The sequence below is a fragment of the Sinocyclocheilus grahami genome, unplaced genomic scaffold (genome assembly GCF_001515645.1).
Source record: "Sinocyclocheilus grahami isolate Dianchi unplaced genomic scaffold, SAMN03320097.WGS_v1.1 scaffold942.1, whole genome shotgun sequence".
Classification (NCBI taxonomy): domain Eukaryota; kingdom Metazoa; phylum Chordata; class Actinopteri; order Cypriniformes; family Cyprinidae; genus Sinocyclocheilus; species Sinocyclocheilus grahami.
The window spans coordinates 144,415-162,342 of NW_015506121.1; the positions used below are offsets into that span (position 1 = coordinate 144,415).

The 17,928-nt window shown below is 35.1% G+C and overlaps 1 protein-coding gene across 5 annotated transcripts in view; it reads right to left on the reverse strand.

Moving 5' to 3' along the window:
• Positions 1–3,835: 3,835 nt before the first annotated feature.
• Positions 3,836–17,928, reverse strand: part of LOC107564508 (delta-sarcoglycan-like) — a 427,344-nt gene continuing 413,251 nt past the window's right edge. For 3 of the 5 annotated variants that reach the window (XM_016249600.1, XM_016249601.1, XM_016249599.1), the window contains exons 7-8: positions 12,764–12,887; positions 6,884–7,319 (exon numbers count right to left, since the gene is read on the reverse strand). In XM_016249600.1, the coding sequence (XP_016105086.1) occupies positions 7,146–7,319; positions 12,764–12,887 (298 nt within the window). In that variant the 3' untranslated portion in view covers positions 6,884–7,145. Of the gene's footprint in view, positions 5,449–6,883; positions 7,320–12,763; positions 12,888–17,928 lie in introns of those variants that run through there. The other 2 variants (XM_016249602.1, XM_016249603.1) reach the window with 2 other exon arrangements.

The following is a 17,928-nucleotide window of genomic DNA, read 5'->3' on the forward strand; positions in this document are numbered from 1 at the left end:
ATCAAATCCTTTCATTATAACATACAGAGTGTATACACGACGATGTTAATAATATATTAATTACACAGTGTGAGATTCATTGGTCATAGCAGAACTTTGTGAGATCACGATGAACTAAGAGTGACAGTTTTAAGTGGTTAAAAAAGGAGCGCTCTTTGCGAGCTTTCTAGGCAATAATCAATAAATGTAGAACTTTGTTTTTCGTCCACACACACATTGGAAAGTTTCGGGAATGACATCCGCATATTTATGCTGGATTCGCTCTCGAAGTAGTAGTGATTGACATAGTGATAACCATAGCAATAGATGGGACAAAATATGTGAAAATGTGCATTAAGACTAGAGCACCCTCACTAATGTCAGAAGCACCCTCAGTGATTATTTCTGGTTGGTACGCTTTTATTGTATAGCCTACAAAAACAACAAAATACAAATGCACTAAATACAATAATTTCATAATTATTATTTCATATTATGCATATTTACAATTTAAGCACTTAACTAAAATAAGTATTAAATAATTAAATAAATAACTAGAGAAGGCTGACTATAACCAGTTTGCTTCCATTTAGTAAGAAAAGCCTATACTCTTCACCTGAATTAGAAAAAAAAGCTCTTCTGGTGTTCAGTGATGCGAGGACAACGTTTGAGCGTGTACACGCAATATCTGAGCGAGAGCAGAGCCAATTCATGAAATAAAAAAAACAATGTATAGTTAAAAGCACACGTCCAGTTTTGTATGAGTGAAGGAAATCCGCTTGCGTATTCTTGCAGTGAGATTCTTGCTCACGCATTACATGGATCGTGTAACATTATGCGCTCTCGACATTTGTCATTAAGATCACGCTATAGAAACCGCTTAAAATTTTGTATAAAGAAGAGAAGAAAGCGGCCCTAGGCAACTGCCTACACAGGATCCGCCACTACCAGATGCCGTTAGAAATTTACTAAAACCAAGCCTATCTCAAGATATCTGGTAGGGGGGGCACCTGGGGTGGCCAGCCAGATTTCAGGGGGGGCCGGTGCCACCCCTGGCCACCACGTAGACACGCCCCTGGTCACGAGGCAATCACGTGAGGTGCTCCCTCTGGCATGATAATCTTAATAATATCTTGTAGTGTGTGATGCGCCATGATGTTCAAATCTTGTAGTGTGTGCATGTTTAAGATTTGAGAGAAGATAATCTGCAAAGATTCTCCTTATGTGTGTGCTGCAACCAGATTTCATAATCGGTTAGGATTTTAAAACTCCTGTAGTGTGAGCTAAGGGAAAACTGAGAGTATTTCTAGGGGAGCAAACAAAAGAGCTAACGAGTTAATTAATCAAACACAGGTGAACAGAATGACTAAGTAAACCGACTGGGGAAGACTAGGTCACAACAGAAACTCAAAACACACAGACACAGTCTCCTTGTTCCTCGTTCCACGCTCCTCCCAGCACAGAGCGTGACAATTGTGGCAGCTGAGTCATTTGTTCACTAAGCTTTCAGTGCTATTCTTGAACTCAAATTTTAATCTCTGTATATCATTGCAATAGGCTCTCCAATATTTTACCCAAATCAATTCTGTCATTTAAGCATCTTTATGTCATTCTAAACTTGACTTTCATTCTTTTGTGGAACAAAATAACTACTCAGTATTTTGGAAAAAGTGCTCTTTCAGTGATGCTTATGTTTTGTTGTAAAATTTGTATGAATTTGTACAATCTTATTTGTGCTTTTTGTGTGATCTGCATGTGCCCCATAACAGTTAGGTTTAGAGGTGGAACTTCATGCTTGATTTCTAATTTTTTTTTACTTTCACCACATCATATAAATTAATACGAAATTGCCATAAAAAAGTTGTTTTCTCATGATTGTTTTTTTTAGCAAGTGATATACAGTTACTTTATCTGTACTTTGAAATAACATCTTTTAATCATTTTTAATTTAAATTTTGTGTAATAAAATCTTACCATTTGACTATGTATAATTGTATATGTATTATTATTATTTTAGGATCAGTCATATATTATTATATGATATACTGTATACTATTTTTTAAAATATTTTAACTATATTTTATTTTCATTTTAGTTAACATTTTATTTATTTTTTGTTTATTTATAAAATTTTAGTAACAATATTCTGTGTGCTATTTCAGAATCAGTTCTCCAATTTTATCCCCCCCAGTTCTCCTGTATTAAAGCTGAACATTTTTGTTTTCACAATTAGCAAATCACAATTAGCTGCTGTTTTGTGTAATCATGTGAAATTAATTTGAGCATACTGAAAAAATCAGGAGAAATTTGAGCAAGCCATTACATTTAATTAACATTTAAACTGGGCTACCACTTTTGTAGAGAGCTACTTAATTAGTGACAAATTAGGCAAAAGTGCTGTAAAGAAATCATCAAAGTGACCTGATAGTAAGGAAATTCACTCCAAACAGCCAGTGAGTGCAGAATCATAGAAATTCAGAAACAATGGATTTCAGCAATACATGCTATTATAATAATGCACTCTGGAAATACTTTACAGTTAAATAAGATTCATATGTCACAAGTCACAATTAAAACCTATCATGCGTGATAAATGTTCATGGAAAATGCATCGGCTACAATTATTATCGGTTGACAATGCTGAGGTTCGGGAGGGGTTCACTGATGTAACCATGGTTACAGATGCTTTGATTGTTAGGGAATAATTTTGATGAGGTTTTTCTCTGTTGTTGACTTTTGAAATGGCTTGTTATTTATCTATCTATCTATCTATCTATCTATCTAGTTTTGTCTTCCAAAGTCAAACTGAAAGTTATTTACAATGCAATGAGGGTGGTAGTGTAGTGCCTGACGCTAAGAGCTTGCAAGGGGAAAGTTGCGGGTTCAAGCTCTACAAAGAAATAAGCAAAGGCAAAGTATCAGGGAAATCTGTAATAGGTGTAATCTGTAAATCACTATAAATTGCTTTGGATAAAAGCCTCTCCTTAATGATTACTTTCTAAAAGTGGGTGGTACCCATAGTCATTGTTGTATACCATTGTCCGCATCATTAGGCCTGTTGTTGAATGTAATTCAGTAGGACTGCAGTGAGCTAAGAATATATTTGGGACTGCTTTACATTTCTAAGTTTTTGAGCTCTCATTGACATGCTGCTACATAGTGAGCAGGAATCCTATCTATTCCATAATCTTTTCTAGCCATTAGTGCCACTCATGAAATAATTTCCCCTGTGAGGTTGCCATGGTTTCCGGCCCTCAACAGAGAACATGTTTACAGTTGTCAGTAACACACACAATTTTCCAATATTGCATGGAAGTAATGAAAAACAAACAATAAAATAAAAATAAATAAATTAAATATGATATAATATACAGAGGATTCATTATAATTCATTCACTAAGACAGTATTGTATAAAATAATGTGTATATTGTCAGCGTTCATTATTGAAAAATAAACCCAGGCAGGGTAAATAAAACAATTTATTTAGTAACAATGACTGTATATCATCCCATATATCAGACTGTAAACAAACAAACAAACAGACATATATTAAGATTGGGGGTCATAATCAACCTGTTGTGGTTTATTTTACAATAATATCTTGCTGACTACATTATCCTGCTTATCACTTACCAAATAAATACATGGACATGATATATTGAGTTGTAATTATTTTATTAGCTTAGCTGTAGAGACGGCAGAGATTGGTCAGTTACGGTGTTGCCATGGACAACAGACATTATTCAGAAATATTTGACTGCTGAAGTGTTTCAGAGAACTTTGTAAAAAAAAAAAAAACTATACACTGCATATTTCAAGTTGATGCTACAGTAAAAAAAAAAATGGTTACACTTTCTTTAACATGACATAGTTACACGTTATATGTACTTATTGTAATAACAGTATATTAAGCTTAATTACAATCAAATAACCCTAAACCAAACCCTAACTCTTAACCTATATCAAGTAAATGTAGTTAATTGATATTACGCCATACTTATTTGAATAGTTACACTGTAATAACACCATTTTAAAATAAAGTGTAACCAAGATTTGTGTTTAGAAGCGTTTAGCTTTGAAAAATTGGCCCTCATCCACTTTTTTCTTTTGTCAAGTTTATTGGTTCAGTTTAGGTTGCAACTCAATTCATAAATACAAACTGTATACATTAAGGTATAATAAATTTAATATATACAGCTGACATATTTATTTGCATCAATAGAGTTCTCTCTACAACCAAGTATGTTTTGCATAGAATATGCGAGGATTTCCATCACTCTTACCTCCCAAAAAATAAAATAAAATAAAATAAATAAATAAATGAGTTTCCAGTCATCACAAAATGTTAAACAAAAGTTTAATGTCACTGAATTTCTGCAAAGTGGTCACCAAAAGCCTGAAAAAAAACAAAAACAGGATAAAATGCTGCACACAATTTAGACAAAAAAGATTTTTTTTTTTAATTAAACCTTACAGAACTAAATACCTTGGGTTTAGGCTGGGGCTTATAATATTACAGAACTAAATGCCTTGGGTTTAGGCTGGGGCTCATTTATTATATACACTAAACCCTAGGCATTTAGTTCTGTAGTGTTAGCTGTTTATGCAATCCAATATCAGATTTTATTTACACGTATGTATACATGTTGGAGACTTGCCCAGTATAGCTGTCACACACTGAAAGCTAGGTTACGCTGAGGTGTAGTTTTATTATCAAAAAATATATGAAACATTTTGTGCTCCTCATACAAAATCGTACATACACATTGTTCAGAAGTAATGTCTGTGTTAAGCAACATTTGGGAGAAGAGAGGAAACTAAATGCTATACACGGTGTATATATATAATTTTTTTTATTATTATTATTATTGTTTTTTCCTGAACACATAAATGACTGTAGATAAAACCTTTATTTAGCACAAAAATTCATCAAACAACATAAGTATCAGTCCTAAAGTCCTGCTTTTAGTTGAGTCATTCAGTAAAGGGGAAAACTCAAACATATGCTTTTTCTACTACCTAAAAAAACTGGGCTTGTCTTGTATGTCTGTCTTTTAGTATCATGCACGAGTTCATTGCAATAGCAAACACACACACACACACACACACACACACACCAAACTTCAAATTCTATTGAAAATTAAAAAGATAATGAATATGATTAAGCCCTTCTGTGATGCTGTGTTGTTCCCTACAGAGTTCCCAGTGTTCCTGTCTCCTTTCACTACCTATAGCATTTAGTATGTTAATAGGATGTCAACGGTTGCTAGGGGCTTCAACTTTCAAACAATGATCACAGATGTCACTCCTCATTGCTTCAAATTTAGTGGTCAAGTGGCAATGAATTACAGTGAGAATTAGATTTATTTTTTCCCCACCTTCATATTTCAGAGAAATATTACCAATTGGAGTGTAAGATGTAATTACATAGGAGACAAGATTCAGTGTTTCATAGGGGCACTTGAGATCTACATTTAAAAAAATATGTATATGTATGTAATTTCACTGTATATGTATACTATTGTTAAAAAGTTTGGGGTGGTTTACTTAAGCAATAATAATATTTAAGCAATAAATGACTTAATACAAGAATGATTAAAATAATTAGGCAAGGATGCATTATTGATCAAAATGGATAGTAAAGCTTAATAAACATTTTTAATATTACAAAATATTTATATTTTAAATAAATGCTTTTCTTTAGAACTTATTATTCATCTCAGATTTCTGGGGGGTCATGGTGTCCTCAAATATATTAAGCAGCACAACTGTATCAACATTGATAATAATTAGAAATGTTTCTTGATTTATAAAGGGTAATGTGACAGTGAAGACTGCAGTAATAGCTGTTGAAAATTCAGCTTTGCCATCACTGGAATAATCACATTTTAATGTATATAGTTATTTTAAATTGTAATAATATTCCCTTATCTCCCTTCATTGTATTTTTGATCAAATAAATGCAGCCTTGCTGAGACTTCTTTCAAAAACATTGGAAAACCTTACAGACCTCAAATTCTGAACAGTAGTGCATATATGTATAAAAACAATCTTGGGAACTGGGAAATATGAACGTTCAATTCCTACATTTTCAACAGCTTCTTGTTATATGACAGAATGTCAGCTTTGCTTTGGATGTCTCTTGTTTGTTTAATACATTTTAGTGTTCAATTGTACAATAAGATTGAAATTCAGACTTACACCCAAACATCCACACATCAAGTGTTTCTCCCAATTTCAACTTTTCTTCATTGTGTGCCAAGCCAATACAAAAGTTTGAAACAAAATCTTAAATAGTGTGTTCTCTTGAAACAGAATCTGAATTTTCTTTTTCTTTTCCAAATTAAAGCAGAAATCAGCACATAATGTGTGAGTTTGGGATCACTGGTTTCTCTAATTTTTTTATGCTATTAAGCTGCATAAAAATGTTAATTTGTGGGAGCAAAAGGCAAGTAACTTAAATGCAAGTGTCCTAGTCTAAATTAAAGTGAGTGGGGTGTGCTTCTTGCCACAAGTGCATTGAATTAAGGCACAGGCGCTGTTCTTCTTTTTGAACAGAGTGTGTGGGTTTTATCCCAGTGTAAGCACAGTTTGGGTATAGGTGATCACCGTCATGGGAGGCATCCGAGATGGAGGACTGTAGATGTAGAACTTGAGTAATAACACACAATTTGATGTTACAAATAGACCCCAAAACAGAAGAAAACTGTCATATTTATGTGGCGTATACAAGATAAAGCACCCATGGTACTTTCCTCAGCAAAAATAAATAAATAAATATATATATATATATATATATATATATATACAGTATATGTATATATATTTTTTATTTATTTTTTCCTGAACACATAAATGGCACCATCTAGTAGTTTTCTCTCTCTATATATATATATATATATTGATTCTGACGGAAAAAAAGGACTCTGATGAGTAAAAGCGATGTATGCATCGGAATGGTGTCTGTCACGATGTGTCGAATGGTTTTCTGGTGATCACCTTGAAAGTTTCTTGTTCAAACATTGTTTTACAAAGTATTTTCATGAATCTTGAGGAAATCCTTTTCGGTTCTTGTCAACATTGGATTCTTCAAGAGAGGAACAAGTCCTCTGTATGTACAAGTGTGTGTGTGTGTGTGTGTGTGTGGAAGGGATTTTGTGAGTATCTAGAGGCATAAGTTGCTGCTGATCTGGCAAGTGGAGCCAGTTCCTGCTTGTGATAAGAAGAGTTTTCCATTGGGACAGACACACACCTCAAAGACAGTCTGTCTAGTTCCAGAGGGGGAGGCTTTTCCCTCCGGCAGACGTAGGAGCTTGATTTTCCTGGCATCCAAGCTGATCTTAAGAGAGAAGGGAGAAGGGTTTCACATTTATTTAATTTATTCATTTATTTGTATGCCACTTTCCATGAAATTACACAATATGTACAACCTCAACCTGTTTTTTTTGTATTCTTATTTCATTCATTCATTCATTCATTCATTCATTCATCATTTTCAACCATGTTACTAAAACGTGGGACATGTCTAAAAGTGTGTGTCATTTCTATAAACATTTACTTCAGCATCAAAATGAAATAATAATTAAAACTATATTTTCTGTAAATTAAAGAAAAAAAATGAGGGAGGAAAAACTGTGTAACCAATACATTATACTGTTTATGAGAATGATTTTTAGTAGTAAAGTAGTAAAGGTTTTAGTAGTAATAAAATTAGTAATAAACTAATTAGTAATAAAAATAAATATAGTGTAGTAAGAAAATGTAGTAAGAAAATTAGCAAATAATTACAAATATTTTACTGCAATGAAGTGAATAGCAATTCAAAAGATTTTCACAATTAAGTTGACATGATTTTAAGACATTGGCACCTATGACTGTATTGCTAGATAACAGCAGAGAAGGTCAAGACCTCTGAAGTTGACATACCAAAATCACTACTTCTAACTAGCTACATTTCATGCTTGATTAATTTTGTAACATAATATATAATGAAATGGTTCTCTCTACAAATAAAGACATGGGATTTGCAAAGTGATTTAATTTGAAAGTGCCTTATACAGTGGTAAAGTTATTACTTCCAGGTTTATTCTCCTCTTTTACCATCGAGAACTCTCAAATTGTAGTTCCAAAAAGACCAGAATTGTCATTTCATTGAACAAAATATCCCATCTCACAAGGTGTTCATCCACAGTCAAGTCCTCTAACCTCTTACATCCAACCAATTGTAGCAGTTTCAGTGACATAAGCACTCCAGTAAGTCTCGATTAGACATACTTTTAGCTAGGGATGCACCAATACCACTTTTTCCAGTACTCGCACGATACAATACTTTTATTTTTGGTACTTGCCGATGCAGAGTACCGATACCAATATTTTTATTGCATTTGTAAATTTGTTAAATATTGGGTACAGAAACCAAAAGAGTATGTATAATGTTATTTGGTTAACTTCATTTATCAAATAGAAACAGTCAAACCAAAAAATTTTCAGACACCTTCAACATTTCTCACATTATCTCAGTTTATTCACTATAGTTTAGAAAATGGTAATAAAATATTTAAACTGTGTCAGAACTAATTCAGCTTGATACTGTTAGATAATATTTGATAGAAAGGTATGTAATGGATTACAATCAACCAAAAATTAGACAGCTGTTAGTATGACAGTATTTACACAACTATGAATACTTAGTCGGGCAACACTTAGCCTTAATGACAACCTGTAGTCTCCTTGGCATGCTGTCACCCAGCTTCATGCAAACATGGGCCCATATTCACAAAACATTTTATCTTACCACTATGAGTTCTCCTAAATAGCAGTAACAGTTTTTAGCTAAGAGTTTTCTCTTAAAACCTATTCACAAAACTGCTGAGACAAACTTTTACTAAGGAATAGAGAGAAGTCTTAAGCTAAGAGTAAAGGGGTGGGTTTGACCTTGTTGCTATGGATGATGTCAGCATATTTACTATGCACACAGTGATTGGCCGATAGTCTCTGTCAGAGATTTATTCATAGAAATATTGTAGAGCACAATATTATGCTGCCATATTCAAATAAAGGTTTTAAAATAAAAATGTTAATTGCCACATTCAAATAAAGATTTTAAAATGCAGGCTAAGTGTCACTAATTAAACAAGTAGGCTATATATTCAGCTAATTGTCAGCCTCTTATATGTATGCTTCTCGTAAACAATTAGTCAATATGCATTAGGGCTTCCCTCGACTAAATATTTTTCTGGTCGACTAGTAGTCGTTCATTTTAAGCATTAGTCGACTATTAGTCGCACTTTTATTAATAAACCATATAAATCATAATAATGAGCCTTAATTGCCTACATAGCTCAAGCGCACGGAAAAAAGGCTTGCCATAGCGCACCGGCAAGTACACTGCAGTAACGTTTTAATAATTTATTGTTACACTAGCGCGTTCCGTTTTCGTGTTTAAGAGATGAAGTCGGCGACACTGACTTGTCCTCTCCGCAGTATGCGCCTGTATGCATGTTTCATACGGATTACATAATCTGAGAATATTTGTTTTCTATTTGATTTTTTTTTTCATTTAAAAGTTTCACTCTCTATAGATATATTTTTCATGTCTGTAATAAGGCAAGCATACACGGAGTTTCGAAGTGTTCACGCGCTCAAGTTCACAGAGTCTGAGACGGCAGAAAGCGCATCCTGATTGTTTTCATTATTTAACAAAAGCGCAACGTTTCATTGTTATCCTGAGTGCACGTAGAGTAAACGTATAAACGTAGAGTCTTTACAGATACAAAAGATGCATTGCTCTTATTTCACGCGCTCAAGTTCACAGAGTCTGAGACGGCAGAAAGCGCATCCTGATTGTTTTCATTATTTAACAAAAGCGCAACGTTTCATTGTTATCCTGAGTGCACGTAGAGTAAACGTATAAACGTAGAGTCTTTACAGATACAAAAGATGCATTGCTCTTATCTGTATGGCCAAAAATGATGAAGTATTTTAATATCAAATGATCGCACCGGCACCTCCATCTGTCATGCAGTAAGTAGCCCAAGCGTGCTGCTGTTCAGCTTCTACACTCCGCACAAACAGGTGAACAGCGCACTTTTTTTCTAGGCTAACATTAGATTGAGCTGCCATGTAAAGTTGCTACTACATACATTTTTCAGATGATAAGTCATATTTGAGGTCGATGAATGTTAGGATTTAGGAGAATATGGATGTCCTGGCTGATGTTCTATATTACCACATAGACCAGCCGTTAACGATTTGTCCATCACGGAGTGCGTGATTTCGCCACTTCATGTGGAATTTTTTTTTTCTGCGACTAATAAAATTTTGGTAATATGCATATAAACAGCCTTTTAATTAGCAGAGTAGAATAATCATGGCTGATAGTAAGACATGCAAACATAAAAGAAAACCAAACTGGACGTGAGAACAGCTATATATTAAGGATAAAATTAAAAATTTGGAGTTGTGATAACCTCTGTTTCACAGATTTAGGAGCTAATTTTAACGCTAAAATGCTTTGTGAAATACTCTTAGAACAAAAATTTGGGAGTCCTAAATTTAGGACTGACACACCCATTATTTTTAAGATTTTCTCCTATATCAGCGAGTTATGAGCTACTTTTAGCCTTAAGATGTTTTATGAATACGGGCCCTGAACTTCAATTTTTTTCCCCAGACTCGGTCTGAATAATTTTTGGTCCCAAATTTGTATCAGTTTTACTGGTAGTCCACTGTATGAATAAATTATGGGTATAACTTGTCACAGTTTACTTTATTTTGCTATCCTCACTTACATAAATGAACTATAGTGTCCTGCACCCACTAGTAAAAAAATATCAAAAATTATATCAGCTGCTCCATTGCAGCGGCTTAGTACTGTAATCATGCTCTTTGCTGTTATAATGCAGGGAACCACACGTTATAAATCTCCTAACTGATATTTTCAGAAATAGAAGTCGCGTTTTTTTTAATCTGAAGCCTGCTGTGATTTATATTCCACAGCCACTCATATAATGCAGAAACACTCAAGCAAGCAAAACACGTGCAACGCGTGCACGTATTTGTACTGATGCAGAATACTACAGCCTAGCACATTTCACACAGGCTGCTAGATTCACTTTCGCCAGAAAGTCGTGTATGCCTAAGGTTAAAAATAAATGATGTTTATAGTGAATGCCCCTATAAATTGACTTATTTTTACGATTTAGTTTGAATCCAAATGATGCATGTGCTAAGTGAGTGAACATCTAAGATCACATAACAGAATTGCGCTCTCTTCTCTCTCTCTCTCTCTCCCTCCCTCCCTACCATTAAGTAACATTGTTTTACTTACTTGTTTTTGACGTATCGAACTACAAACTTTCCAGTGATGTCTGTGAGAAAGGTATATTCACTTGACAAGCTTGCGCATCTGTGCCGCCGCGCGCTCAATCCACTCAGCGTGCTTTGCTTATCAGCTCGCGCACATCAGCTATACAGTCAATACTGAATGTTTAACATTATATTCATTGCATACATATACTTCGTAGACATCCTTAATCTCTAATAACTCCATTCTGATGTCTGTTGTCCTGTTGTCGGTGTTTCATTGTCTGAATATGGCACTTAACACATGCTGTATGGTATCGACGTTTGGTATTGGGGCATTTTAACAAGTACGAGTACAGGAGCTTAGTATCAGGCCCGATACCAGTATCAGTATCGGGTGCATCCCTACTTTTAGCCCTTTCCCTGAGATGAACCTGTCTCATTTCTCACTTTCTATTTTTCATGGGACCCTTGAGAAAACATGTATTACCAAGGCTGAGAGAGGAGCTAGTCAATGTATAAAAAGGTAAGAGGAGTCATTACTGAGCCTCAAGGAAGCATTCCTGTCAAATGACCTGAAACACTTTTTAAGCAGGGGTCTCAGCTGACTTCCCCACACATCTGCTACCGAGCAAATTTGAGTGAGGGAGGGCTTTTTTTTTTCCCTCTGAGGTGGCTGATGCGCAAACCGGAACTGTCAAGGGGGCACTCAAGCCGGTGGAGGTGTCTGTTTTTCCTGGTAAAAAAGGAGCGACAAATGAAAATGCTGAGGGGTACTGGAGTGGAATATGTGACAGATGGGAGAAAGTCAAGAAAGCATAACCTGAAACTACGAGAGCTGATTCAAGCCTAGTCCTTTGTCCTCACTGAGACTCGTTTAACTATTAATCTGCATGCCAAATGGCAAAACCCAGGGGCGTAGCAGTTATTATAAATGGGGACATGTCCCCCATCACTGTTTTAGAAATTTCTGCATTGGTTCCAATACTTTTTGCAAGAAAGCAGGGATAATTGTAACACTTTGGTCATTTCATTAAAATATATTTCTACTAAAGCTTTGAAATTCATGACTTTAATATGTCAGCAGATATTAGCTGTGCTAATTGTTTTACTTAAGCTGAACACAATTAAAATAGAATTACACAAAGCACTGACATTTGGAATATATATTGCATATTAGTTTTTTTTTTATTTAAAAATAATGATTATTTAACAGATCATTTATCAACACATCACCAGTCTGTACAATTTAATCATGGATATTTCTGTCAGATAACTCATCTAGATGTATTAAAGCATGAATGTTTAAGTAAATGCCTGTTTCCCTCTGAACATGAGAAGGAGACATATGGATGTCAAAAGAGCACTTGCTTTGAAGACAACCAATGGCAGATGGAAGTGTCACAACTCAGAGTACATTAAGTACAGCATCAGGCCCACTGGCAGTAATAGCATCAGGACAGAATGAAGGACAGTTACCTCTCCGTCTTTCGACTCCAGGCGTAAATCGCTCCTACAAGTTGCTTGGAAATCACCTGCGTCAGCTTCTATTTTTACTCCTTTAGGCGCCTCCATGTATAGCGAACGTGTAGGAGACTCCAGCCTAAGCAGAAGACATATCACAAGATATATTATCTACATAAGACCTTCAAATAAAAAAAAGCTCCCAAAAATGTTGTAGCAATTAAGCTGATGATTTCAAAGGAGAGCTTTGCAAAGCGAACAATTTCCTGGAGAAAATGCAAATTATGCCATCTGATTTCTATCACACACACACACACAAACATTGTGCTGCAAGGTTTGTGAACCCTTTATATTTTATATATATATACAGTGGGGAAAAAAAGTATTCAGTATATATGACCCAAAACATCATTAATTTTCAAGTCTTGAAATTAGACAAAGAGAACCCGAACATACAAATGAAATAAAATTTCTTTGTAATTTTTTTATTTGGGAAAATGATCTAATATTACATATCTGTAAGTGGCAAAAGTATGTGAATCTCTAGGATTAGCAGCTAATTTGAAGGTGAAATTACAGTCCATCTTTTCAGAAATGCTTTTTTTTAGAAATGGGATGTCAATCAGATGTCAGTGACTGCCTTGTTTTATTTAGAGAATGGAGCCCGTTCATCGTACGTCGCCAACTCAGTTAGCTGGATTTGATTGTTGACGATTTGGCATGATGTTGGATTGTTTGGTTCTTCGAAGCTCATCCCGTAGTTGCTGTCATAGCAAAAGGTCCGTTAGCTTAAACCTGCTCGGCAGCAGGCTTATTTCATGCAAACAGGATTAGATTGCATCTTTTTAAGTGGAACTGACACTTAAAATCTGTCCCAGCCACTGCTACTTTATTACAAGAGTACGCTACTGATCCAGGGACAATAATTTAAAATAAAAATAATTTAAAACAATAACTTAATTTGAAAATAATATTATAATGTTGTCTATAATACTATAGACACAGCCAGTTTGTGATAAAAAATTACTTTCTAATTGTATTAGAGTTTTACACACGTGCTATACAGCTAATCTGAGTCGTGCATTAATTTGAGTGGTGACAGCTATTATGGGAGTGGCTTGATGGAGTGCAGGAATGCAGATAACTTGATCTTGATCCTTAAGAAACTTTAATTAATGCTGTCACGTAACAATTCTGCTTCAAAGATAAAATAAAATCAACCCAGTCTCATAAAAATACGTACCTCTGTGTACATTTCTGCAACACAGTTTTTACGTACCTTACTGCACGTTTCGCCGCAGTTTCAAAGAGAAATGTCCACTGAGTGGCGCTAAAACACGGGTTCAATATGTCAACCCTGGCACATTTTTATTACGTTGATATAGGTACATATTGCTGTGTTTTTATTACGTTTCTTCAGGCACGTATTGCGGCGGTTCAGAATTCAAATATCCGGGGACTGTCGCTAAAAGATAATGCTCTGTCGTGTTGGAAATATGCCCTACACCAAACCCAACCCTAAACCTACCCCATAGTGTTTTGTCAAACCGTACACGGGATTCGAACCGGAGCTCCTCACTTTTCAAGTACGTCTCCATACTCCGTGAGCTACCGAACAAACCTATCATCTATGAAAACCCATAGATATGAAGCTGGATATGCGTGATGCTAACATTCAAAAGCATAGGTTTTCAAATCTCCCAGCATATTAATATTATTTTGAAGTCATAACATGATATTCTTAAAGTAAATGTGCTAAAATTATGCTTTATTAATCAAAACTCGAGTGTTCATTTCTTTTGGAAACTGCAGTGATATGCACTTATTGGTACGTATTTTTTACTGCCTCTAGTGTTCATTTTTTTGAGACTGCAGTGATATGTACTTATTGGTACATATTTCGCATCTTGCAAAAATGTGCCCCCAGGTACGTATTTGCCATGAGACCGGGTTGAATAAAATAAATAGCTAATTACAACATTGAAATAAAAATGTAAAGCCTGTACAAATACTAGACATCGTGAATAGAAATAATTGGAAATTTAAAAATAAATAAAAATAAAATAAATGTAAAATAAACATTTAATTTATCTATTATAACATTTATGTAGTTTTGTTCGCTTGGCTGTTTCCTTATAAAGGTCCAGAAATTTGTCAAGTTTTTCGTCATGTATCTCTTTTTAATTATATGATGTCATTATTGTAACATGTCAGTCTGTTCTGTGTCTCCGTTGTGTTTTGCTTTCTTCCCTGTGACCTATGCCTTGTCCAAATACCCACACTTGCGATATTGGCCACTTGAGAGCGCGTGCGCGCGACCGGAAGTAAGTGCACAAGACTGTCCCCGTTCTTAAAAACACCAAAGCACAGTGCCCTTAACGCACACTAAATCCAGACTATCTTGAATACCAAGCACCAAAGAATGGTGCTTGGAAGAGGTGCAAGGAGAAAGCCACTACTCTCCAAAAAGAACAATGCTGCTCATCTGCAGTTTGCTAAAGATCGTGTGAACAAGCTAGAGGACTACTAAAGAAATGTTTGTGAATGTTTGCAGATGAGAGCAACATAGAGCTTTTTTGGTTTAAATGAGAAGCATTATATTTGGAGAAAAGAACACACAGCATTTCATCATAAGAAACTTATCCCATCTATGAAACATGGTGGTGGTAGTATCACTGCTTGGGACTGTTTTGCTGTATCTGGGCCAGGACAGCTTGTCCTTCATTAATGGAACAATGAATTCTGAATTATACCACAAATTCTAAAGGAAAATGTCAGGACATCTGTCCATGAACTAAATCTCGAGAAAAAAAAATGGATCATGCAGCAACAGAAGGACCCCAAGCACACAAATCGTTTTACCAAAGAATGGTTAAAGAAGAATAAAGTTAATGTTTTGGAATGGCAGAGTCAAAGTTGGGACCTTAATCCAATTGAAATGTTGTGTAAGGACCTGAAGCAAGCAGTTTATAAGATGAAACCCACCAACATCACTGAGTTGAAGTGAGCATACTGGATGTTGTCAGAGGCCTTGAGTACACAAAAATTGACTGGATTATTATAATTAATAGCAAAAGGAATATTCGAAAATGTAAACTGATATATTCTACTGACACACTACAGCAAAAGACAGAAACAACTAGCTTAAAACCTCAACTATCTTAAAACCTTTGTTTGCTTGATTTTACTGTGGATTCGTTTACAAACAAGGCACAATTTAAAGCAGAATTTTCAGAAAGATTGACACTAAAAGACAATGCTGTGCCGACTATACTGGATCCAACAGTAATGTCGCAACACAGGTGTGAGTAACATCAATAAACATACACAACTATTAGCCAATCATAGCAGTGGGCGTTTACTTCAGAGTCTACAATCCGCCACACACATTCAAACAGAGCGTTCAGATGAGGGGGTTCAAGAACAGGACAAAAAATAGCCTATTACTTCTAAATTAAATTTTTTTGGTGTAAAAATCGTAATAGCATTATAAGTGGACCTCAGAGAACAGTACCAAAAAATAAAAAATAAATAATGGAGGCAATTCATGACCCCTTTAACACTAGAACCGCCAGGTGTCGCTGTATATCTAAAACCACCAGCTTAAATTTAAAAACCCATTTTACTCATGCACATGACAACTGTTTTTATATGACTAAAAAACATTATTTCAATGCATTATGCCGCTGGCTTCACAAAGAAGTGTCTAGAGTCATGAAATTATTATGTCTAGTCATCAACTATATATTTGTCCTCTTGTTTTATGCTCAAGGCTTTATTTATGCAGGCCACTAATACTTTTCATAACGGTCAATAAGCTAAACAAGCCTGCACTGACAACGAGAATTAGAAGGAAGCAAATGCATATTTGGGTGGTGTAATATTATACTACAATGTCATTAATTAATATATTAAGATATGATAATTGTCACGGGCACACTGCTGAGCGGACTGAAGAGCAAGGAACGGAGAGAGACGAGGAGTACATCTATCCAACTGGGTTTAATTGACACAACGGAACATGGAACACTCACGCTATACATAATGACATGAACAATACCGGACGCTGGAGCACACACAGGGAACCCTATTTATACACACAGGAGGAGGGGATGACGAGACACACCTGGGAGCAATGAAACATCAAGGGAAACACCTGGGACAAATTAAACATGGGAAAGGAAGGCACATGAGGAGCAAAACAACCACAAAACACGGAACAGAGTCTGACAATAATATAATCATATTAGATAATATATTAACCTATGTTATTTAAATTACTAAAAGTTGCCTATAGACAATAATGAGCAATAATAATTCACCACATTGCATGATGCGATGGCAAATTCAAGTGCACAGCTTCACCTAATTAATTATTAATTAGTTTAGTTATATAATTTATAATTTGAATAAGAGAACAAGAGAACAAAACTTCGGGTAATCAAAAAATGGTTTTATTCATTACATCATAGATCGGATTTTGTTTTTCTTCAGGAAATCAGGAAATGAAATAGCACCACAGAAGTGAACAATAAATGATTGAAATCACAAAACAAAAATCAATTAATTAATCCTAATTTTGAACAATTATGAGTAACGTTAGGTTTAAACATCTAAATATGATATCTGGATCACCGTCAGATGCTGAGCTGACCCAGGATGCTTTACTTATCTCCCTCTTCCTTTACTTAGACTCTCCATCACTTATAGTATTTAGTGCTTCGTATACCTCTTCAGCATCCATAAATTGCCTTCTTTTACTCATTTTGTCTTTATTTATGAAACTGATAACCACTAATTCAGTGAGTGAAAGGCATTGCCTAGCAATGTACAATGTTAAAACAAGCGGCAAGAAAATGACAGTGCGAAAATCAAGCGTAGTGTTAGTTCTGGCAGGTCACGTTAGTCAAACTCGCATCAGCTGACTCTCAGCTGATCCCCATCTACCTATGGGAATACGACACCTATCTAAGCATTCATATATAAGGTCCCTCAGTATTATCAGCAGTTTTCACATTGCTCAATAGCTAATTACCCTCCTCCATCCCCAACTCCTCCTCTGTCAGTCGGGATTCAGCCTTCTGATTCTCCTTTGAATCAGACTAATTCTAAAATGTGTACATAAAATTATTGAACTTTAACAATATCTGCAATACATTTATGTTGGTTCTGTTCTGTTT